The following is a 25,575-nucleotide window of genomic DNA, read 5'->3' on the forward strand; positions in this document are numbered from 1 at the left end:
AGTCACACGATACAGGGTGTGGACCCAGGACCTGTGCAGGATTGGAGCTGCTGTTATAATTAGCACATGAGGTTGACCATATGCCTTAACAAAGGCAATGAATGTGCTTCAACAGCCAGAGTATCAAAGGGAGAATTCAGGATACGATTTGATTCTTCGGCCCAAGGTGACAGCTTCCCTAAGTTGTAATAGGTGTTGTAATATTGGAAATACATCCTTCTCAATTGTCATTTAGTAGCCAGCTCTCGGCACCCTTACATGTCTGTCTGCTCCCATCAGACCTTCACAAAACTCTTAAGGTAACACCAAGAGTTAATTGAAACTTAGACGAAGGAATTGCCGGAATTCTACATAGTCTTTAAGTGAAGAAAAGCAGAATATCACATGCCAACTCAAGTGCTTCCCTCCACATGGCAGTCCTTGCTTTGTCTTGAGAACCAGGAGTTTCTAGAAGGAGTGCATGTTGGATGTGAGATATTCTAATTTAGATATAAAGACGGCCTGTAAAGCGGCTTGCCGTAAAGGTCTCCTCACCCGGCCGAGGCTGCTTCATTCTGGGGTAGCCGTTCTTCCCTCTATCATCAGCTGATAAGGAAACAGATTTCCCAGCCCCAAGCTATATTCATTCATTCAGTCCTCCCTCTCAAGAACTGCAGTGGCTCAAGCTGAGCCCCAAACCCAGGAAGTCAGACGGGGCTTCTGCGGGGATTCATAGCAACGGGGTATGGGGGAGGGGCGGGGAGGGAGGTGGGCAAGGAAATCAGACCCACCTTCTGCCACTTAGTACTTCAGCTTTTGGACAGGAGGCTCACTTTATTATTTGCGGATATTTGAAAACATTGAGCTTACTGTAAGAAGCAGATGGAAATAGGAGTATTGTGGCCGTTTCAAAGAGGGAGCCCACACTGAGGGCTGAGCTGGTGAGGAAGGCTTTTTCACAGAGAGGGAGCATTCTTTCCCAGGGAGACCCTTCTTTCTACCACCAGTCCAAACCTGAACAATTACCCCTACCCCCCAACAGGTGCCCTGCAAAGGGGGAGGATTATTTCCCTGCTGAGTTCAAAGATGCCCTTTGGCTTCGGGTGGACCTACTCTCTTCTCAACAAGAACTCCAACTCAGCCACCTGGGCTGGACACTCTCACACTGTCCCATAGCTTGCCGGCCAAGGGCACACTGCCCACTTGAGCATCTCTTCTCTGTATCCGCCATTCCTTTCTCAGGGGAGGCCCTGAGCACCCAGACTGCAGCCTATGGAGCCCCAGGGAGGTCTCAGCGCCCCGACTCTCCCACTGGCCCCCAATGCAGAGCCAGGGGCTCTGGGTGAACTTGGCCATGTCTGCGAGGCATGGGGTGGAGATGTGGCCCTCTTTTGAGCCACAGCGCTCTCTGCATCAGATTCCAGAGAAGCCAGACTGGGATATCACTCGGGCCCGCGCCCTGGGGCAAACGCAGGGTCTCCGTGGGAAGCTCGGAGGTGGCGGGGACGCGAGGGCGGCGGGCGGGGAGCTGGCTCCCCTCCTCTGCTCGCTCCCCTCGCGAGGGCCAGGTCTCTAGCGCCGAGCACGCCGGAGGAGGCCATCAGGGGCGGGCCGCGGCGGGGCTGCCCTCCCCTCGGTGACGTCCCAGAGGGCGGAGGACCGCGCGCTGGCTCTGCGCCCTCCCCGCCTCCTCCGGGTGCCTGGTCCGACGGTCCTCGGGAGATGCTGCTGCCGCCTTTGCATTTGCTGTGCACGCTGCTACGGGTCCGTCCGCTCCACCGCCGTGGCGCCGCGGGGTGCGAGGTCGCACCCGAGCCGGGCCATGCAGCCGGGAGCCGCGCTGCAGGCCATGCTGTTGGCCGCGCTGCTGGCGGGGCCCCGGGGCGCCACCGGCCGCCTGCTGAGCGGTGAGTGAGCGCGCTGGGGCGGGGGCGGATTCCCGGTCGGGCTCCGCACGTGCACCCACTGCACCCCAGCTGCTGCCGGCGGTCCTCCAGGCCTCCGCGACTCTCTGGCCCACTGCAGAGGCGAGGGGCGTCCCCGCCTCTGCTGCTGGGCCCAGCCCTCCTGCGCCCCCGGCAGCGCGGGTCTTTGAGATTCCTGGAAGTTCCAGAGTTCTGGGCGTTGGGGCACGTAGGCTTGGTGGGTCAGTGGGCACATCTGCCCCAGGAGGCGCCCCCTCGGCCCGCCCCACTCCCCCCGCGCAGGGGCAGGCTCTCCAGCTCTCCTCCAGCCAGTGGGGTTGGGGCGGGGTGGGGGCTCTCCCGTTTCCCGAGACGGCGTCTACAGTGGGGATTCTGGATCCCCTACGCGGTGGGAACCCAGCCTGTTACTTCTGGTCTCCTCTGGGGGGAGGATGGCGGGATCCAGCTCTGTTACCAAAGCGCTTGGAGAGGGAGAAAGAAGCCTAGTTAGCGCGGGACAAGCCCCGCCTGACTCAGGGGAATGACTCTCTGCTTCCTTCCTCCTGTCGTGTCACTGCAGCCTCGGACTTGGACCTCAGAGGAGGTACAGTGCTCTGGCTTCTTGCCTCTTCTGTTTGTTCTGCATGTCAAGAGGAGGATGTCCATGTCTCTTTCTCAGGTTTTCCGGGCGCGGAGAAACGGGCCATGGGGGTGGCGGAGAATGACAACCTCTACTCCGTTATCCCGGCTTGCAGAGCCCATGGAAAGGATCTGAAGTGTGTCTCAGGATGGGAGTGGGCTGCGAGGAGGGGGTGGTGTGTGCATCTGAATTAAGCTGCCTGGGTTAGGGCTGCATGGGCTTTGTCCTAGGTCGTGGGGAACAGAAGACCCGCCCTTCCCCTTCCTGCAAATGAGAAGAGAAAGACACTTCCTGAAGGCAGGGGAACCAGATGCGCCTCAGGCATCCTTCCAGCTCTGGCTCTCTCTCGCACTCACCCGCAGACTTGCGATGTGTGGCCAGGCTGGACCATACAGGAAACCCGTTTAAGGTGTGATGTTTTCCCTTGATAAACAAATGGTAGGAAAAGGAGGTCTACCAGGAAATTTAACTCCACCTCACGTTATGCCCGTGGCCAGGCGGGAGGTACCTGGAGCTCATTTTCCCTCTGCTGCCTCATTTGAAGCCACCTTGAAGGGATCACAAGAGCTGGGCTGGCCCGGTCTTCTCCCGGGCAGCACGCCAGCCACAGCCTCTCTGGCCAGTGGCCCCCATTCTCTCTGGAACAACGTCATCGTGAAAATGTCCTGCTTTTGAGGCCTCCTAATTTGCCGATGGGCCAGTCCTGTTAGAGTTCTAGCAATAGCAGAATAGCAGAGGAAGGGAGAAGATGCAAAACTCTTCGAACCTGTTGCTTATTGAGACTTTCCTTATAAAAGCAGTAAAAGAAGCAGTAGAAACAAGACTTCCCAGGAGTCTCCCGGATTAGCTGCATGTGCTCTGGTCCCGTTTAGCCCTGAAAATGCAGTCCACGGTCTGTAGCTTTTGCCCCGGATTCTGGTCAGTGTTGGGAACGATGAATGCTCTCTGGTTCCCTGCACGGCTGCAAAACAAATTAGGAAAATGAGAACATCCCTTGGGGGCTGGGAAGAGGTTCCCAAACCAAAATCCTTCATCCTTTCTCGGTGGTAGCAGTTCACAGCCACAGCCCACAATCTGGCTCTCGCCTTGCGAGGGACTTCCCTTGTTGAGATTTGGTTTTCACTTGTGCATTTGGGTCCAGAAGCATATGCTGCGTGCTTCTGCAGGCTAGGAATTGGCGTTTGTTTCTGTATTCCCAGCACCTAGCACAGTGCCAGGCACAGAGCGTCTACGCAGTGCGTGTTGATGGAAGGAAGTTCGCACACAGTAAGGCTTCCCGAAGATGCCAGCTGGGGGGGTGGGGTATGTACTGGTGAACAGTTTGTCCCTTCTTAATAGAATCCCATCCATTTGTCTAAGATGGCACTCAGCCCTTTGAGTGCCAGTTCCATAAGACGCGTTACACAGGCTCCCAGTGTAGCCTGAAACTGAGGCAAAGTGGGAACTGGGCAGCATAGTTCAACGGTTATGGGCTTGGTTTTGTAATCAGAACCGTGTTCTGACTCAGGTGATGCTACCAATAGCTGTGTGACCTTAGCCAAATTACTTAATTTATCTGAGCCTTAGTTTCCTCCTCTGTAAAATGAGGCATACACAAGAGCTACATCAAGGGATTATTGTGAGAGTTCAGAGAGAGAAAGAATAGATAAAAATGTAAATGCAATTAGCATAGTTTATGCCTCATAGTAAGAATTGAGTAAACCTTAGCTGTGTCTTTAGACAAGATCCATCACAGCAGAAAACCCCATCGACCTGATGCTCTTAGCTTCTGCTTATACCACAGCCTGGGCAAAATCTCAGCCTACTCTACAGGCAAAGGGTTCCAGGATAGAGTAGCCCACCCCCAAGTTCAGAGTATATCTCTTACCTGAAGGAAACACCAAACAGAGAAACCTTCTTCTCAACCATACCGCCCCCTGAGACGTCCCGATAAGATGAAAGAGTTCTATGTGGGTAGCTTTAAGTGGAACCATAAATCTTCAACTACCTTTCTTTTAAAGGATTGTCAAAAACCTTTGATTTTCAAGACCCGCAATGGAACAAACAAAACATGGAGCCCCCACACAATGCAGGCATCGGAGTTTAAATCACCGCATCTCCATGCCAAGCGGGTATTCATGTGCTCTGAGAAGCTAAACGACATTATAGAGTCCACAGATGAGTCACTGGCTTCGTGCCCATGCCACCGAGCATCCCTGTCCTGCGATACTTTGGAGAGTACTGAAATAGGTTGCTTTTTTTTTTTCCTCCAGGACAACCAGTCTGCCGAGGAGGGACACAGAGGCCTTGTTATAAAGTCATTTACTTCCACGATGCTTCTCGAAGACTGAACTTTGAGGAAGCCAACACAGCCTGCAGGAGGGATGGGGCCCAGCTAGTCAGCATCGAGTCTGAGGACGAACAGAGACTGATAGAAAAGTTCATTGAAAACCTCCTGGCGTCTGATGGTGATTTCTGGATTGGGCTCAGGAGGCGTGAAGAGAAGCAAAGCAATAGCACAGCCTGCCACGACCTTTATGCGTGGACGGATGGCAGCATGGCAACATTCAGGTAAGTGTGGAGAACCCACAGCAGTTCACCCGCTTGCCGTAACTCAAAAAGGAGGTAGGCTGAACCCACGGTGCCCGGTGCAGGAGGAAGAGGAGAAGGCCCAGCCAGGCAAAGCCCGGAGAGGATAGCACTGGCCAAAGCTGGGAGATGAAGGGGGTCAGTCAGTCAGCCTGGTAGTGGGTCCAACTCCTGTCCCAAGAGCTCTGTCCAGGTAGATGTGGCCCAGGAGCATTGTTTGAACAGCACGTGGTGCTTGAAGTCAGGGCTTCTGGCTACCAGCCTTTTGAATTAGAACCCCAACCAGAGATTGAGGGTCTGTGGAGCTAGGACTCTATTAGGGCTCCAGGTCACAGGGAGTGGGCCTAGATGGGCCGAAGGGGGACTTAAGGAAGCCTGCATTTTGGAGGACCCTCCTAAACCCACGGCATCAGGACTCATTTATTTCACACCTTACCCTGGCACCACAGTGGCCTTGCCATCGTCCCTCCCAAAGAAACCCAGCGACAGGGACAAACATCAAAAGATAGCAAAGTTAAAAGGCAGACATAAGTTAAAACAGAAGTTAGTTAAAACAAAGTTAAAAGGCAGACATAAGACCAGAAAAATGTAATGAATTAGGGAGTAATTATCTTTTTACAATAGAGTTGATGTAAGTCATTAAGACACTAAAAGTTTATGTAAGTCAATAAACCCCAAAAGATAAAGAGGCGAAAGACCTGAGCAGTTGAAAAATAGAAAATCTAACGGTCAATGATCCCATGGGGGGAAAAAAAAACGTTTAAACTCATTATCAACCAAAAGAATGCTGATGAAAATATGTTTTTTACCCGTGTCTACCAATTATGCCAATCAGATCCACATCTTCCTTCTATGTGCCAGGGGCGGCCCCTCCAGGGTTCTCGTGGGCTTCTCTTCCTGGAAAAAACCTTAAAAAGGAAAGAGTGGGGCACCCAAGTGGCTTATTCGGTTAATTTTATCTCAGGTCTCGATTTCCAGATTGTGAGATCGATCACTGTGTCAGGCTCCATTTGGGCATGGAACCCATTTAGGGGTTCTAACTCTCTGTCTCTCTCCCTCTCCGTCTGTGGGCCCCCTCTCTAATTAAAAAAAAAAAAAAAAAGAAAGAAAGAAAAGGAAGGTTAGTAGGATGAACTACAATGCCCACCACTCTAGCTAGTCCCCGGACCCCAGCTAATACTCACTGACCTCCCTCCTCTACTATCCAGTCTAGATTCCCCTCACTCTCTGCTCAGGGAGCCTCAGTGTCTGACCTTGTGGCAGGACCCAGACCCTCCGCCTTGAGGTATGTGAGGACCCAGTCAATGTGCACTTCTCAGGCTAGAGTGATAGCACTTTCCCGTTTACCATTGAAATTGGGTATGTGAAGACCCACAGGAACCCTAGTAGATAACTGGATGCCAAACATATTTCTTCCTGCCCCAAATGGGGGACTGCATAGCTTCTTCCTCCTGTGATTAGGGCCGGTTACTTCCTACAAAGATAATCACTGCTCTTCTTGCCTGCTGATCTCTGGACACAAGGGTCCCGGAGTGCCCAAGTGGCAGCCATCACTCATAGTATAAGTCTTTTCCTATATCTTCTGGTGGAAGTATTTCGCCTTTGGGTAGCAAGACATCTAAAACTTATAGAGCCTGGCATTGCAGAGACAAGAAGCACAAATTCCCCAAGTGTGTCACTACTAGTGATGGTGAGCAAGGCTACTCCTGTTTCCACCCATTGGCTCCCAGACCCAGGTGTTCTTACTCTTGAGGACACAGAATAATACAAAGGTCATTGATTCAAAGTGTGCACTGAGTCTTGAAGGACAATACCTCCTCCTAGCAAGTATTCCCTCTCAGTTAGGGCTTCAGCTATGTTGTCAACAAATTCTTCCATCATTCTCTCAGGCTAGCAACTTCCAGATGGTGCAACACGTGACATGCCTAGTAAACCCAGCTAGATGACCAGCCTACTTCCACACCTCCTTTGCTATAAAGTAGGTCCCTTGGTTTGATGAGGTATTATTTGGCATTCTGTGCCAGTAGATCAAATAATGGGTAGTGACTAATGACTGAGGCCCTGAGGCAGGAAAGGCAAACCCACACCCAGGCTGTAGGTCTATTCCCGTCAAAGGGAATCATTGCCCTTTTCAGAATGGAAGGAGTCCAGTGTAGTCAACTTGCTCCCCAGTGCCAGGTTGGTGTCCTAAGGCTGGTGTTCCTTCAGGGACTTAGCTTTGGTCTCTGCTGCTGGCAGGTTAGATTTGACAGGAGCTTGATGAGCCTCAGTGAGAGGAGATGAACACTGTTGAGCCTATGCAGACCCTCCATCCTTGCCACCATGGCTACTCCAGTCCGTAGCTGTTGTGTGAGCACTGGGGCGGCCAGTCCCAGGCTAACTGACATCAACTAGCCGAGTCACTTGTCTCCTTGCCTGTTTAGTGCCTCTTCCATGTTAGATGCTTTCTGGTGGGTTTTAACTTGTGATAGAGCCTCACACTTCCTGCCTATTCCCATATGTCTGTTTGCATCACATCACTCTGTCCAAGAGCTCTGCTCCCCATCCCCAGTCTTCTCCTCTTTCTCCGCTTAGACTCCTGATCAGCTGGCCAAGCTCTTGCTTTACCCCTGAGTCCGTATAGAGTCTAACCTCCAGGAACTTCTCTTGCCATGCAAGCTGGTTCACTGGGTGCACCATCTCAGCTGCATCCATGGGGAGGAGGTCCCCTCACCCCTTGATCTTTCAAGGCCAACTCTGAGTGGGGTCGGCGTGCAGCTGCTGTCCTGTGGAGCCGTACTCCCATACTTGGCTGTCCTATCCATGAAGAGAACTTGGGCAGCCTTTGTCAAGCGTCATAAGGGATTCCCTTGTGCGGGGATAGGTGGACACTGAGGGAGAGGCCGTGGAGCAACAGTGGGAGATGCCTTACAGTGCTCTGCCTGCTCGTACAGTGCTCTCTGGTCCTGGATAGACCCCTTCCACCTTAGAATGGATCGCTCCTGGGCCTGCCCAGCCCGGGACTAGGTGTGTCTGACAGCATCTCACTCACGATGGGCAACTTGGGTTGCATGGTTTTTTGATGCTCCTCACCTAGTAGCAAGCCAGGATTGTTTTACAAAAGGTGATTATTTCTCACCTACAGATAACATGACCTTGCTCTAGAATCCTAGGGGTCTACATTGTGATTCTCTCTTTGGGGCTTGCCACAAATTCTCTGTGGTGTTTCTTCCCATCCCTGATACCTCTACTAATGGGATCTCCTTGATCATAGGCCCAGCTGGCAACTCTGCTTACGCCACAGTCCAGAACCTGCTTCAGGGTTTTTTGTAGCTCTGGACCTCACTCAAAACTGGCTGTCCTTCATGCCAGCTGAAATAGGGGCCAGAACAGTATACTCAAGTGTGAAATATGCTGCCTCTAGAACCCAGAGAGGCCTATGAGGTGCTATGCCCCCTCCTTCACATTATTGTGAGATGTTTCAAAGATGCAACATTTGTCCTTTAATGTGAAAAGGAAGCTCCGGCATTCCGTAGATCACTAGAAACCTACCATTTTTGGATGGGTTTCTAGTGATCTAGAAACTATGATCTAGATCTAGTGATCTAGAAACTAGTGACCTAGCCTGAAGTGGCAGGCTCTTGAATCTTCACGGAGTTTATCTCTAACCCCCTGGACACATGAGTGTCTTCCTAAGCTTACCCTGTTCAATAGCATGTCAGAAATATGGTAGACCCGTGTGATTTTCCACGAGATGTCTAGGGAGTCCAGGTCTCCTCACACCACACTATGACAGAGGGTTCAAAAATTAGTATAGGCCCGAGGCAAAACCACAAATGTATACCGTTGTCTATTCTAAATGAACGCAAACTATTTCTGACTCTCCTTCTGATGGAAAATATTATGTTCCCTGGACCTGCATATTAAGTAGCCAAGAGCATGTTAACCTGCTCGAGCAAAGACACCGCATATGGCACAGCAGCTGTAATTAAGGCTTCTACCTAGTTGTGTTTCTACTACTCCAGTGTCCTCCTTCAGGGTCTGCGTGGTGTTTGCAGGGGCCAGTCCGGTGAACTAACTAGAGATATGCTGGAGACTCCCCCACCCTTGCATTCTCCGATCTTCAAGGGTGGTACTACTTTCTGTCATCTTCCCCTGGATAAGATATTGGTTTTTATTTATTACTTTGGAAAGGGTCGGGGGGAGTGCAGTTTCAGAATCTTGCACTTGACCTCGTCCACTATTACGGCTCTTACCTCGTAGGCTAAGGAACCAATGTGGTACTATACCAGATACCAAATATGGCTGTTCAAGTCATGTATTTGGGGACTGGGGAAATGACCGCTGGATGGGCCCCACCATCAGCTGGTCCTGGGCCAGAATTCCATTGACTCCCTGGCCTCCATAGGCTCTCACTCAAATGGGTAGCCCCGAGGACACTCCAAGTCTTCAAATTTCAGTGTCACCTTGCATCCTATGCCCAACAGAAGGAAGCGACTCAGGTAACCACGCAGACTCTGAAGCCCAGGCTGGAGTCAGTGCGTGCAGTGACCGTTCACAGCATTGGGCTCTCTATGGAATCCAAGGCCTTGCCCTGGCATCCTTCTAGCCAACTGGGTGGTAGCACCATTTATTCCAAGTGTCACTGGATAGTGGAGCTTGGGCTGCACCCCATCCAGGAGCAAGAATGACAAAGACGAGGAATCTGGTAGCAGAGGTAGAAGGAGGGACCCACATGCCTGATGAAGTGGAAACAACTTAAAACCAGACAAAGACTATGTGGGCCTTCTGCGCCAGTCCCCCCTGTCCCCCGCCCCGCCACCTGCTTTCACGGCCTCTGCATTTTGGAAAGCCTTGCTCAGATTGCTGGCATTTTCCATTTACTTACCCCCCCCCCCGGGCTAGAAAGGCAGTCTTGACGCTTGAAAAGCACAAAGAGTCGTGAGCCAGGCAAGCTCTGGCTGAGATAAGCCAGGCCTCTTCTTAGTGCATCTGATTTCTGAAACAAAGGGAAACAAAAGCCAGTTAGGAAAAGGCAAGGAATACGCTCTCCCAGACGGGCCCTGCTAGCTGCTTTTTCTCATAATTACTCCGCAGATATCATACGGTAATATGTTCCTCCCTACAAAGAGGTTGTGGTGAATGTCAGATGATTGATTGTGATGTCCGTGTTAGAAAGCACGTGATTCTACTTATTGGCAGGACTCCAATTCCTGCTCCTCTCTGTGTTGTCTTCTGAAGCAGAGCCCTAAGTTCAGGGCTCAGCAGAACTTGAAAGGAAAATAAAGGTTTTGAAGTCTTGGGGTTTCCTCCCCCAGTGGTCTCCATTGTTGACCCCTTTCCTCCAGGAACTGGTACGTGGATGAACCTTCGTGCGGCAGCGAGGTCTGCGTGGTCATGTACCATCAGCCGTCGGCACCTGCTGGCGTCGGGGGCCCCTACATGTTCCAGTGGAATGACGACCGGTGCAACATGAAGAACAATTTCGTTTGCAAATATTCCAATGGTAACGAATCCCTCCCCAAGTCATATGGCTGAATTCTCAGCTTCCTCTCTTACTTCACGTACAACTACTAGTTCCCAGAATTTGTTACGTGGTCTCTGAGGAAGGTTGTTGCAAATGCCCGGCTGGGGAATGCAGTCACAATTCCTTACTGAGGCGTACTCCTAGCAAGGGAGAGGGGGGTCTGATGCCAGGAGAAGGGATAAAGAAAGGAAAGGGCCTAATTTATGTATGACAAAGTGAGGATTATGAGAAGCGCAGGGAACAGAAAGCCCTCTAAGTGGACGATCACAGATTCTTATTCTTACCACATGTGAGGTTGACTATAGGAACTTGGGAAAAAGAAGGAATGTCAAAGGAAGCTGGCCATTGTTCTTGGGTTTTCTAGCAGCCACGTGACATGATTTTCTGAGGCTTAGGGGAGATGATGGAGTCCCTCAGTTTCACTGGTAGTGGACAGATAGCAGTCACCTTAAGGAACAGGCTTGAACCACCCTCTAGCTATGCCTTGCCGGTTCAGCTGGCATTTGCTTCTAGATCTGTTCAGTGCTCTGAATTGGCTACAAGCCCGCAGTCTCACTCCGCTGAGGTTCCCCAAATGCCTCCTCATAACTGAATTAGATCTAACCTTGAAGTGAGTTTTGATCTGTCCCTGAAGTTTCTCCGATCCCCAAGCCAACTGCTGGGTCCCAGATCTGCACCGTTTCCTGGCCAGAATAAAATGACTTGTTAGTTATATCTAGTTAAAGACTAAGTAGTCCTAAAATTGTTTAAATTTAACTGTTTTTACTATGATTTTTGCTGCTACAAGGTGCCCCCCCCCTTCATCCTTCCCTTGTGTGCATCGTGAGTTGCCCAACTGCTGTTCCCTGTGCTTGGAACTGTCCTACCCTTTCCCAGACAACTCATTCTTACCTTTGGGGTTCGCTCTGAACATCATCTCCTCTCATAATGCAGCTAAGTGCAACAGGGATTGTGGATTGGAACCTGGACGATGATGATGGTTTCCGATAAAGGGCAGTATTGGGACGATTGGTAGAGTTTGAATAAGGTCTGTATTTTAGGTAACATACTATCAATGTTGATTTCTTGGTCCTGATCACTCTACTGTGGTTGCATAAGAACCTAACCCCCACATCTTTTGAAAAACATATTGAAGTAATTAGAAGTAAAAGTAACCATATCTGCAAATTTTTCTCAGAAAAAAAGTTACACATGTGTCTGTATGTGTTTTTCATACATATGTGGGTGTATACATAGATATAAATAAAAATATAGATCCAGAGATATAAATAAAAATATAGATACATAGACATAAATATAGAGAGATACAGAGAGAGAATAAATAAATGAAATATAAAATCGTAACATTTGGGTGAAATATATGGGCACCTGTGTACTATTTTAGCAAATTTTCATAAATCTGAAATTTTTCAAAATAAGAAGAAAATTTCCTTTGGGAAACTTCCCAGGGGCCCCTGAAAAACAAGTTAGGTTTTCCTTCTAGGAGGATTTTAGCACTGAGCACACACAGTACCTTAACTCCCTGTTTATAAGTTTGTCCCTTTCACTACGTGGTTGGCCTGAGGTCTAGAGACATACATGTTTGGCCAGTTCATGCCTGCACTTGCTGGGCGAGGAGAGGGACATCCAGTACCGTTCCAACAAGGTGGCACGCCATCTGTAATGCCAGATACGCTGTTATCTATGATAGCACACATAATAGCACCTAGAATAGATGTATCTGGCATAATAGAGGGCAGGTCTATCCGGGCCAGGGGCTGGTTGAATAACGTCTAAAATTGGACTTGGGAACATGACTGCGTGGAGTGGGCACATGCTGGCCAGATCTGAGCCCCTGCTTGCTTCTGGGGTCTGCTGGGGGCATAGGTGTCTTCAGTGAAAATCAGGCAAATCTGCTGAGGGGGCACAATGCAGGGCATCGCAGGGGCTGCTGGTGATGCCGCATTAATGTGCCGTGTTCAGTGCAGTATTCACGGTGGACTGAACTGTGGAGGGACAAGCAAATGAATAGGTCATGTCATGTTGTTGAATATACTACATGTTATAATGTCCTATGGCAAAATTACTCTCTGGGATTCTTAGCCTGTATTTCGTATGTTCTGGCTGTCCTGCAGAGCCTGAGAGCCAGAGGGGGCCAGGGCTGTTCTCATTTGCTATTATATCACTACGACCTAGCACAATCTCTCTCCTTACAATGTTAGTTTTCACTTGAATTGATTGGGTTCCAATTCCAGCTCAGCTATTCACTAGCTGTGAGGTTTGGACAAGTTACTTAATCTCCTGGTACCTTGGATACATGGCATACAAAACCACCAGAATGATTGCTGCTGGCTCATCAGGCTGTTAGCAGGGCAAATCGTGTTCATTTTTAAGAAAACACTTAGAACATGATGATGTTTCTGTCATATAGAAGGCACTTTATAGGTGGATCTTTTAAAAATAAATAAATAGGGATGCCTGGGTGGCTCAGTGGGTTAAGCCTCTGCCTTTGGCTCAGGTCATGATCCCAGGGTCCTGGGATGGAGCCCCACATCGGGCTCCTTGTTCAGCAGGGAGCCTACTTCTCCCTCTCCCTCTGCCTGCCTCTCTGCCTACTTGCGATCTCTATCCCTCTGTCAAATAAATAAATAATCTTTTTAAAAAATAATAAAAATAAAAATAAATAAATAGATTTGCATTACCTTTGCACATGCGCGCACACACACACACACGCACGCACACTCTTATGGGAAGAGGATTGAAAGTTTCCTTCAGAAGCTTCAGAATAGCCTTAGCATCCTGGCCTAAGGACTGTGAATTCCAAAACCATGCCCTTTAAGGACCCCATTCCTATGAAGCCCAGAGCATCCGATGAGCACGAGAGATTTGCTACCACTGCTTTAGGGGGATGCACTCCCACCCCTTGGGCTGGGAGTGCGTCCCCCCAGCCCAAGGGGAAGATATTCAATGTAGATTATCTGTGAAGCCTGAAGGTCTTCAGGCTCTCAAGACATTTGAAATGACTCAGGTTCTAGAACTCCAGGGTCCACCGTGGGCAGGTGGCGGTCTGTCTCCCCACCCCCCACCACAACCATGTCCACTTCCGGGAGATCAGTGTTTGTTACTCTCTGAAACATCCACAGTGGGAATTGTTGACACGTCTTTGATTGCTTTAAGATAATCCAGGCCTGAGTGTAGCTGGGAAGGGGTAGGGGTTGCTTTGGACCTAGATTAGCCCTATGTTGATAAGGGTTAAAGCTGAGTGAGGGCACACGGGGGTTCATACCACTCTTTTTATTTTTGTGTATATTTTGAAATTCCCGTATTTAAAATTTTAAAATACTTTAAAAAAAAAATACCCAAATGAAGCTGGGGGAAGGCTAGTCTTGCTGCAGAAATGATTCTTTTGACTTACTAACCCAGATCTTGGCATCTAGCAACACTAAATAAAGTTTATCAGATGACTGAGTGAGTAAATAAGGAGAGGCCATCATCTGGCCAATTTCATCCAGATGGCACGGAAATTTAGTTACTATTTTCGTGTTTGTTTCTTTCTACCACAGAGAAACCAACAGCTCCTTCTACAAAGCCTGGAGGTAAGCCTATCATTTGAGATTTGGGCTAATTTGGGCTGTTTCTCAGGCCCCTTTTATGGGTTTAGAACTGTATGTTCTTCAGATTTTTCCAGCAAGAAGAGGGCTGTTGGGAAGTCAGACCATTTGGAGGGGTGTATGCCACACCCAGCCCCACCAAGTAGTTCATTAATCTCTCTGGAGTTGCCCATTTCTCCCAAAGCTGAAAAGCAACAACCACAAATTCAGTTTGGGATGAAACTTGTCATTATTGACAGTATGAAAGGTATAACTCGATCTAATGAGAAAAGAAGTGAGCCACGTGGATGATTTATGGGCCTAGAAGTGAGTCATTGGCCCTGCCCTTTGGCATCTCTGCGTTCTGTGTGCCTTGATGCCAGGCGCCTGCTGTCTGTTTCAGGACAGGATTCTTGGCAGTGAAAATCTCACCAGGAAGATGAAGATGGTTAAACCTGGAGGCCAGCAAATTCAACCCTTTACTTTTCTATCTTTATAAATGGCCTTGGTCAAATTGCTACTGCTTTCTCGCATCCCCCCTACAACTTGGTGGGACCTCAAAGACCATCTGGATCGTGAGGTCTTCTACCGTGTTCTCAAGTCCATGTGTCTGTTTCCAGATGAAAGAACAGAGCCAGCAACCCCCACGCTTCCAGAAGATACGGGGAAAGAAGATGCCAGAGAGACATTTAAAGGAAATGATGGTATGGACAGAACCCTCCCGGGGAAAGTAGATGGTGGGACCCTCTTGATCACAAATTACAGAGGGTTACTTTCTCTACTTTGTTCTTTCCTGCAGTTATTTTAAAAAATGAACTAAACGGGGCATCTGAGGCTTTGCAGAAATTGCATGCAGAGTTGGGGACCATCTGGGAAGCCTGGGGAAAGTAGACCGGCCAGTAGGTGAAATGGCTGCATGAGGATGGGGGGTGGGGGTCGGGCACCCAGCAGTCCTGGGTGGGGGCAGGGTCCTGGGAGAGCAGCTATAGAGAAACAGGCACAGAAAATGCCAGGTGGGATGCGGGACACAGGACGTCCCAGCTTGATATTCACGTGAAAAAGAAGAGGCGGGCTAAAACATTTTACAACTCAAATCATAAAGGATCAAAGAAAATGGGTGATAAACCAGAGTGCTAATGGAATTTCGACCTCCAGCCTCCCACCTGGAGCATTAAGAGGGAGATCTGGGATTGTGCCCCTGGACAACATTTTAAAAAACACGTCGATTGTGCCCCTGGACAACATTTTAAAAAATACGTCATTTCTCCGTGCTGTAGTGTCCTCTTTTGCATAACAGAAGTAATGGGGCGTTCCTCACCTGTCTGAGAACATCACCATGGCCCTGAAATGAAATAGGATATTGTAAAGCTGTGTTTCTGACACCAGCTACCCCAACTTAGGGCAGACTCCACAGGGGAAGAGCTCCGTCCAGATGAGACTGTCCTCCCTACAGGCATCAGTCACAAGTTCAGAGGTCCCCAGGCCATTCCTGCTTCTGATCAGCTGGTTGTAAATCCAGAGCATGCCCACAACCCCCTCAGTTTTGATAACTCACTAGAACAACTCACAGAATTCAGGAAAACGCTCTATTTCAGACTACATTTCATTGTAAAGCAGCTAAATCAGGAGCAGCCGCCTGACGAAACAGATTGGGTAATGTCCAGGAAGGTCCCATATGGGGAGGTTCTGCGTCCTCTCCCTATGGACTCAAGCAGCAGCATCACCCTCCTGGCACATGACTGTGTCCACCACCCAGAAAGTCCCATTGAGCTTGGTGTGCAAAGACTTGGTGTAAGGATACAGCGTATAATACATATAACATTGAGGTGTTCTTACACAGGCATCATTGATATGGTCATTGACCATGTAATTGAACTCAATCCCTAGCGCCCCCCCGTCCCCCCTCCTGGGACATCTCCTCAGCATAGACTCTGATGTGGTCTGATGGGGCTCGTGAATAACAGTTACTCCTATTACCTTAGAAATTCCAAAGATTTAGAGCCTCTTTTCCAGGAACCAAGGACAAAGGCCAGTCAAATATTTTTTTTATTATACAACAGATAAAATGTATTGAAAATGATTTGGAAAAAGTACAAAAATGCTGTGCAGAGATGGGTGGTGTTTTCATTGTTCGTTGTTATCATGGCGGCATTTAAAGTGGGTTTTGTTTTGGGTCCTTATTGTGTGGGGGTGGTTGTCAGGTTTTCAGCCTCACAGGAAAACAAAACAACAACTTCTAGAAGGTCGGGAACCTTGGACCAGGGGAGTAAGGAAGGGGTCAGTCGCCAGTCCTTTGTTCTTCCTAAAGGCAACCATGACAGAAAATTCTTTGGTTCTAAGTCTTGAAGGACAGGAAAGGTCAGGCCTCTGAATGACCTCCACAGTCACCGCTCTTGGCCCCAACTGGATCCAATTAGCCTTAGTCAGATTTGTTGGGAAGGTTACAGTCTGATTCATGTGTTTCATGTGACCTTCTCTTTCCTGGTAATGGCACTGAGACTAGCTTCTCTCTCCCTCCCTCCCTCTTCCACACCCCACCCCACCTTGGGAACTACCATTTCTGTCCTTAGAGCCAAAGACATCAACACTGCCCAAACAGCCCCTGCTTTTTTTAAGGGAGAACAAGGACAAGAAACGAGAGAGTCTCTTTCTTCTGGGAAAAAAAATATATATATATGACCAAATCAGTGCCCTTCTGATATTTTGCAAGAAACTCCAACATGTAAACTTCTTTTCTCTATTACTTAGGGTCATAGGACAGTCACAGCTCAGTCACGGACTGGCTGATGTACACATATCTCCTTCCAGGAACACGCTCTTTGCAATACTCTGTGTTGGCTCTGCTTTTTTAAGCCTGTTTTGATATTCATAAAAACATCACTAATACTGATATTAATATGGTTTTCTTTTCAGAAGCCACCTTGAATCTTGCTTACATTCTAATCCCCAGCACCGTCTTTCTCCTCGTGGTCATCACGGTTGTCTTTTGGGTTTGGATCTCTAGAAGGAGGCAAGTAAAACCTTCATTGTGTCAACCTGTGTGTCTTCTGGACTCTTTGAGATTTGGACATTGGTCTTTTTGCTTCATGAAAGGCCACAGCAGCTCCAAGAGAATTACCATTGCAGATTGGAGAGTAAATTCTCTGGTGGCCTGCTGGCATTTGTGCTTAGTTGTGATTAGGAGAGTGATCTTACAGCCTTTAATTTTTGTGTTTGAAAGCTTTCAAATGACTTGAGGGGTGAAACGGTTATTCACCTCCTTTGTAGCCACACATCAGTCAGCAAGGTGCTTTTGTGACTGTAGGCTCTCACTCCAAAGATGTTTGTTAGCTGGGTGAAGGAATAGGGAGCCATTGAAAAATGACTGTCCCAGAGCCTTCTGGCAAAGATCTGAAACTGAATCCCTTTGTTCAAAACGAAATAGCTAAAACCTTTTAGCTGACTTTGCTTTTCATTGAATATACAAATTCAGATTACTGCAAAATAGCCACACTAAGTGGCCTAGATCATCTCTGTTTATGGATCGTGTGCCACCATTTTTGAGGTTCCCACCGCTCTTCTCAGTTGCCTTTTTACTCCCCAGCGTCATACAGACATGGAAACATGTATGTGCCATACACAGAAAGAAGCTGGTCTGCCCATTTTACAACAGAAACACTGAGTTCCAGCTGAAGATTCGATTCCCTTTGATGACCATTTTATGATGAATTTGTAAGATTTCAACGCACAGTTGACCTTGGAACAACACGGGTTTGAACTGTGTGGGTCCACTTATACATGTTTTGGGTATTTTTAATAAATACAGTATAAGTCTGTAAATGTCCTTTTTTTTCTTTATGACTTTCTTAATAACGTTTTCTTTTCCCTCACTTACTTTATTGTAAGGACACAGCATATAATACATATAACATATGAAACGTGTTAGGCGTCTCATCAGAAGTAGGCTGTCAATGGTTCCGTTTGGGGTCAAAGTTACAGATTTTCAACTGCACGGGGTGCGGGGGGAGAGGGCTGTTACCCGTAATCTCCTCACTGTTCAAGGGTCAATAGCAGAACGTGCTTCATTTAATTATATCTTCCTTATAGGATTATCAAAAGAATTAAAACAGTTAATTCATGCAGAATGGGCATATAGGAAGCACTCAAAAATGTTAGTTCTTACTATGATCCTTTTTATCAGTTAATTCATATTGATCTAAAAATAGAATTCAGTTTAAAAAATAGGAATATATTTCCCAGCTACTCACTCTGCAGTTGTTTTCAGTTTTTTTGTTTTTGTTTTTTGTTTTTCCCTTTCTTAGTCTATTTAGCACCTCACCAGGATTTGGGAATTGCAACTCTGTAGCTGGGATTTATATCTCAGGGATTTTTTTCAGGGGTTTTTAACCTTTTTGCGTCACAGACCTCTGCAGTAGTTGGGTAAATCCTATGGACCCCTTCCCAGAACAGTATCTCTAAATATATAAAATGAAATAATTCTGGATTGCAAGGGAAGCAATTGTACTGATAAAACAATTTAGCAAAATATTTCCAAAAAATAAATGTGATTCGGTAATACACATGTTTCTTTACTAATGTTTCTTTATTTAGTGGTTGGTATAGTTAGCATAATTTTGCGGTAGAGATGAGTATATCTATGATAACTGTGATGTGATGTGAAAAATCAGTGATTCTGTTGGCGATCAAGTCAAAGATATTGCTAATTCTACTCCAATTTATTACCTATATTTAGAATTGAAGGCAGGCTAACTTTGACTTGGAGATGAGTTTTTAAAAATGTGATATTGTTGGGGCACCTGGGTGGCTCAGTGGTTAAAGCCTCTGCCTTCGGCTCAGGTCATGATCCCAGGGTCCTAGGGTCGAGCCCCACATCGGGCTCTCTGCTCGGTGGGGAGCCTGCCTCCTCCTCCTCTCTCTCTCTGCCTGCCTCTCTGCCTACTTGTGATCTGTCTGTCAAATAAATAAATAAAAATCTTTTTAAAAAAATGTGATATTGTTCCCCAGCCAATTCGATCCATGGATGCCATGGGAGCTCTGGGGATCCCAGGGCAACCTCCTCTGTTCTATGCTGTGGCAGAAGCGAATGGTAGACAGGCAGTCTTTTTCCTGTTTTGGCACCCCACCCCACCCCAGAGCCCTGACCCATAAGTTCCTGCAGGTGAGAAGGGCAGAGTCATGACTCCCCCGATGACTTTCTTGTCCCGAGCAGGAGACACGGGGATTTTCTCAATCCCCTCGTCTAAACTACTCAACATGCTTTTCTTTCCTCCTAGGAAACGGGAGCAGCCAGGCCCCAGCACGAAGGAGCAGCACACCATCTGGCCCTCTCCTCACCACGGGGACAGCCCAGACCTCGAGGTTTACAATGTCATACGAAAACAAAGTGAAGCCGATTTAGCTGAGACCCGGCCAGACCTGAAGAACATCTCATTTCGAGTGTGTTCGGGCGAAGCCACTCCCGATGACATGTCTTGTGACTATGACAACATAGCTGTGGACCCCTCCGAAAGTGGATTTGTGACTCTGATGAGCTTGGAGAGCGGCTTTGTGACCAATGACATTTACGAGTTCACCCCAGACCGAACAGGGAGGAGCAAGGAGTCTGGATGGGTGGAAAATGAAATATATGGTTATTAGAACACATGAGAAACACTTGAACGAACGGGAATGGGAAAGAAAAGGGGAGCAAACTTCTCCTGTTTTCTATGAGGAGAAGACTCAGAAAGTCTATGAAAATCTCTGATCAGGTCGTGGGGATGAGCATGTGATCTCCATTAGCCCCTGTTGGATCCCCAAGTTTGGCCAGATCCCCTATCCCCGATTCTCCCCCAGATCAACCTTAGGAGAAAGCCTTGCCCATGGTCGGGCTCATAGTAGAAAATACCAGTTGATGGGTTACTTCTGACTTTCAAGGGACCGCGCTTTCCTTGGCAGGGAGAAGGTTGTGGCTGCTGGACTCAGGAGTCCCACCTCTGGGTTCTCTGTTTCTTACTCTGTACAGCAGCACGTATAATCACAGCAAAACAGAAATTACTAACTCTTTGCAAAGCCCACGTCCTCTGTCATCGGGCTGGCCTGTGCGTCGGTAATTCTGAGGTCCATTTTTTTCAAAGAATCACATCAAATCAAAAGCAGGAAGCAGAATGTTAGTCTGTCTGTGTCTACAGCCCTTCCTCTGCCTGTGGCCTCAGGGGACCTCTTTTTCTTTCTCCTCACATCCAAACTTGGAAATAGCCAACTTGGAAATATTTGACAAACTGGGACTGAAATCCCCAGTCTCGGCTTCCAGGCGCCGCTGCGTGCCCAGCCCCGGCAGTGCTCGTTACAGTGCTGGTGTGTGCGTTCGACCCAAGCACCAGCACAGCGTTGCCGGTGACGGTCCCCACTCCTCCTGTTTGTCGTAGGGACCGGCTTGAATACTCTGGGACTCAGGTCTGCAGCAGAGTTTCTTGGCCCAACACCAGTTGTTTACATGTTGAAGGTCTGAGGGCTTCTATCTTGCTTTTTAGGCTTTCATCTCTGTCTTATTTTCTCACAGTTTGTCCTTTTGCCTCATGTGTGGAGCCCGGAACCAGAGAGAGTTCGCTGGTCTGGGTCCCAGCAGTATCACTGCCCAATTACCCGCCACAGTGGGGCGGAGAGCGGGGTGGACGACAAACACGTCACTTATGCCTGCTTCCAGGAAGTGCATTTTGTGGACTTACAACATTTTTTAAATATTTTATTTATTTATTTGACATGGAGAGAGAGAAAGCACAAGCAGAGGGAGTAGCAGAAGGAAAGGGAGAAGCAGGCTCCCCGATGAGTGGGGAGCCTGATGTGGGACTCGATCTCAGGACCCTGAGATCATGACCTGAGCTGAAGGCAGACCCTTAACCAACTGAGCCACCCAGGCGCCCCGACTTACAACACTTAAAGCAAAAAGAGTGACCCCATGGTCTGAAGGACTGACTTGTTTGTTGCTCCAAAACATCGAAGTTCCATAATTGGGCTTCAGATGTCCCGACTCTATAATCTGTCCGTTTATGTCCCCCACCCCCACCCCGTGTCAGGCTCCTCAGGCCCCTATGAGGCTGCACCTCCCCCAGGCTAGGGATCCTGTCTGTCCCATCAGCATCGTATCACCTACACCCAAGACCGCATTTGGCACAGAGTAGACAATGTCTGGAATGCATGAACAATTCATTTTCAGATCAACGTAAATTAGCCTAGATATGTCAGCCTAAAAGTTTGTAGGACCCATTGTTCACACTCTGCCTGAGTTGGGGAGGTCAGGGAGTTATCTTAGTTTAAAAGGCTTTCCTTTCGCCTAGGAAGAGGGAAGCGTGATAACAAACAGAAGCTGGTAAATTGCGTTAACAACATCCTTTATGTCACTGAAGCTGGTAACCAAAGGGTTAATGGGGCGAACCAGCCCAGCTGCAACTTTTTACCCAGGCCCCTTTTATTTGCCTTTAAATTTCCTGGCTCTGAGCCTCCTTTGGGGGAAGGTAGAGCTGAGGCTGGTCCGTTGGGCTCCTCATCTGGTCGCTTCTGAGATAAGCTGTTTCCTTGTTGCCAGCTCGATGGCTCAGTGATTATCTTAGCGGTGCCTCAGGCGGACAGACGTGGGTTTGGGTACAAAGTTGGCGAAGCCACCTGGAGCTCCCCGCTCGTGGTTCCTCGGGCCCCAGCCGGGCCCCAGCCGGGAAGGGGAGTACAGTGACCGTCCAAGCGTCTGCCAAGGCTCTTGATCCTTGGGCGTCGCAGGGGCCGCACCCCAACTGGGTACCTTTTGGCACCAAATGTAACTCCTGCGGCAGGCGGCTAGTCTGGGGCTTGGTTTGGATGGACGTCCCTGGGTGAGTACTTCATGTGCGGTGGCACGTGACCCTGTTTCTTCCGTTCTGTTCATCCGGTGAAGCTCTGACTTAGGGGCTGGCACCCTTGGGGCTTCCTTCGGTTGGTTTGTTGCTGCAGCTTTTGGCATCTTTGAGTAAGAGTAGCCGTGCTCTGACTGGGATGTGCAGAACGACCATTTGATCCCCATACGCAGCCCTTGGAGTTGTATCCTCTTAAACTGGGTTATTATTATTATTATTATTATTATTATTATTATTTTGCAACACCGCTTGGCCACAATATTTATTAGACTCCTAAGAAAAATGACCAATAAAAGGATCCATAAATCCTAACCCCTCTTGCAATGGATTTGTTTTGTACAAAGGTGATACGTGGAGATTGGGGCTTTAAGATTTTGTTTGCCTCTTGTTTGTGTATTTGTGTGCGCGTCCATGGACATTGTGGATGTGTGAGGTTTTCCTCTGTCTCTGGACGGTCTTGCTAAAACTCGTTTGTAAAAGCACTCCATTTAGTTGGCTTAAAGGCTAACACTTGTTTGTAATAATTGGGCATTCTAAAACTCAGAAAAATGGAAACTAAACCAAACCTTTCTCAAGTTTATGTGCCCTAGGAAAATGTTTGATATTAAAGCTAATTTCGGCTTGTTGGTTTCATTAAAAAGGAGCTGTCTTCAGAGCTGTCAGCAGTAGACGTAGAGTTTCTGCTCTACCTGTGTTTACTGAAAGTCAGGCGGGTTTGTGTTCTCTCTGTTGCAAAATTTGTCAGATAAGAAAAAGCGTATGGTATTTTTCTTCCCACCAATTCCTTGTATTTGAGTTTGTTTCTGTTTGTTCATTTTTGTTTCAGAGAAAAAGTACTTTGATGCCTCATGAAGTTTTATGGGTGCTCTAAGGACCAAAGAACAAATGTAAATGATAAATGTAATTAAGACTACTGGAAATAATAAGGGAAACAACTCTTTGCAGGGAAAGCAAGACTGGTAGTTCAAAGAGGGAACACTTAGGACAAACTAGGATGTAAAAAGGAAACTTGTAGAAGGTTGGAAGCGGGGATCTTTGGAAAGGAATTCTGGGCGTGGTCAGGACTGATGAAGAGTATGGAATATATATGGGAAAGCCTGTCTGGGAGTGATCAACACTTGGGGAAGAGAAAGGAAAGTCAGAGCAGATCAGGCAGTTTTTGGGGCAGTTGATACCATATCAACCGAAGCCTTAACTGGTTCTCTGAGGAGTTCCAGAGTGGGATCACTCTTCAGACCATCCCCAATGAGCCCAAAAGGCCGGGGCTTCTATAATAGTCACTGGATGTGACCAGCTGGAAAGAGGGCATGACCTTGGCAAGGCAGCTGTATTCAGTTAAGGCAGTTCCGAATGGCCTCAGAGTTGAGGGCTGTTGGCCGCATTCCCACAGCTGAGAGCTCTTCATTCCTGATGGCAATTCTGATCAGAACCGCATATATCAACATGGGAGATGACAGGGAGGGGGAGAGAGACTGCATAAGTTGTTTTCCATTCCTCTTGTTGGAATGCATGAGTTTTAATATCAGAAGTACACTGCTATAAATTGGAGCTTGGTTTTTCTCTCTGTGGAAATGACCATTTTCTTAGATTATTGGCCTAAGTTGTAAACAAAGGTTTTTCTTTATTTTTAATCAGCCTAGAAAAACTGTTTATATTAAAGTTGAATCTTCTCAATATTAAAAGAGCTAAGTCTCGTTAACCATATAACCCTCTGCCGTTGCGTTTAGAACCTTACTGCCAGCTTGGCAAATAGATAACTAAGTTTTGCAATGATCTATAATCTTATTTAGGCCTGTGCTTTAAAACCTTCTGATAGTATAGTTCAGAAGTACTTTCCAAAATTCAACTTTGTGACTGTTCTAGTTACTTCCAAGCAAAGATCAGGGTTGGAGGAATGGAATATTTCTGTGCCCATTCAGAAATATGCCTTCGTTCCAGGTTGAAACCTCACATTCTGCAGTATCCGTATTTGTGAGTTCTTGTGTTGGACTTTATCTAGGGCCTTTAGGGGAGGTTGGTTGTAAAATTTCTTCAGACAAGCTCTCCCTTAAGTAGTGGTTTCAGGTCCGTCAGAAGCTTGCTGGCCCAAGCAGCGTTCTTTTCAGTGTTCTCCTTGCTAACGGAGTGTAGGGAACCTGTGGATTCTTATGGGACCACCGAACAGCAGCATCTCCCCCGTAATGGGTGCATTGGTGAATACGGAATCATTTCTTCCATAAATTGTTCTGGGATAAGGATTTGTTGTATTTCCAGTTGCCTTTAAGGGCAGCATGTGTTTAAATCCCCATTCCTTCACTCTTCTAAGGTCCTCCCATCCTTCCAGCAATATTGGGGTTGATATTTAGTTCATCTTTCTATGGGCTGTCAACTTGATGGCTTGATCTGCCCAGCTGTTCCCTTGGGCAGTCAACCAGCAGCAGCTGGTAGCGGAGGGGTTGCCACTGCATGGAGCTCTTCCTTGTCCTTGATCTGTAGAACTCCTATCTGTGGACTTCTCAAGGTTGGATTCATTTATTGCATCTAGTGGTTGTTACTTCCTTTTCATTTTTTATTTGGGTCTTTTCTCTTTTTCTTGAGTCTGAATAGGTGTGTGTCTGATTTGTCTGTCTTTTCAAAGAACCAGCTCTTGGTTTCATTGTTCTTTTTTTCCCCCCTACTACCTTTTTTTGTCTCTCTTTCACTTATTTTTGTTCTGATCTTTATTTCCTTTCCTGTACTCACCTTGGGCTTTGTTCTTCTTTTTCTAGTTCCTTTAGGTATAAGATTAGATTGGTTTGGTTTTTTTGGTTTTGGTTTTGTTTTTTTCACGTTTCTTGAGGTAAGTCTGTATTGCCATGGACTTCACTCTGAGAATTGCTTTCTCTGTGTGTCCAGAGATTGTGGACCATTGTTTTCCTCTTCATCTGGCCCCATGTATTTTTTTTAATTACTTCAAAGACCCATTGGCTGGTTGTTTAGTCTCCACATGTTCGTATTTTTTTCCAAATCTTTTCCTGTGCCTGATTTCTGATTTTGTATTTTTGCGGTTGGAAAAGCTATATGGTTTGATTTCAATCTAAAATTTATCGAGCCTTGTTTTATAGCCTAATATGTGATCTACTCTGGAGAATGTTCCTTTTGCATTTGTAAAGAATATGTATTCTCTTGGTTTTGGATGGAATGTTCCATATATATGTTATGTCCATCTGGTCCAATGTGTCATTCAAAAGCATTGTTTCCATATCGGTTATCTGTCTGGATGGTCTATCCCTTGATGTAAGTGGATGTGAAAGTCCCCTGCTATTGTATTACCATCGATATCTACTTTCCTGTCTGTTATGTTTGCTTCATGTGCTCAGGTGTTCCAGTGTTAGGTGTGTAGATGTTTATAATTGTGATGTCCTGTTGTTGGACTTATCCCTTTAGCATTATGTAATACCCTTCTATGTCTTCTGTTACAGTTTTGTTTTAAAGTCTAATTTGTCTCCTAAAAGTATTGCTACACCAGCTTTTTGTTGTTTTTGTCGTTTGCTTCCATCTGTGTGGTGAATGTTTTTCTATGCCATCA

The 25,575-nt window shown here is 47.4% G+C and overlaps 1 protein-coding gene across 1 annotated transcript; it reads left to right on the forward strand.

Moving 5' to 3' along the window:
* The first annotated feature begins 1,034 nt into the window (after positions 1-1,034).
* LAYN (layilin) lies at positions 1,035-20,297 on the forward strand. Its single transcript, XM_047692463.1, is given in 11 exon segments — positions 1,035-1,442; positions 1,444-1,563; positions 1,566-1,587; positions 1,590-1,886; positions 2,464-2,487; positions 4,776-5,073; positions 10,419-10,576; positions 14,140-14,172; positions 14,787-14,870; positions 17,080-17,176; positions 19,440-20,297. Coding segments are annotated over 11 exon segments (1,593 nt in total). The 5' UTR covers positions 1,035-1,346; the 3' UTR covers positions 19,804-20,297.
* The last annotated feature ends 5,278 nt before the right edge of the window (positions 20,298-25,575 follow it).

The sequence above is a fragment of the Lutra lutra genome, chromosome 10 (genome assembly GCF_902655055.1).
Source record: "Lutra lutra chromosome 10, mLutLut1.2, whole genome shotgun sequence".
NCBI classification, from domain to species: Eukaryota; Metazoa; Chordata; class Mammalia; order Carnivora; family Mustelidae; genus Lutra; species Lutra lutra.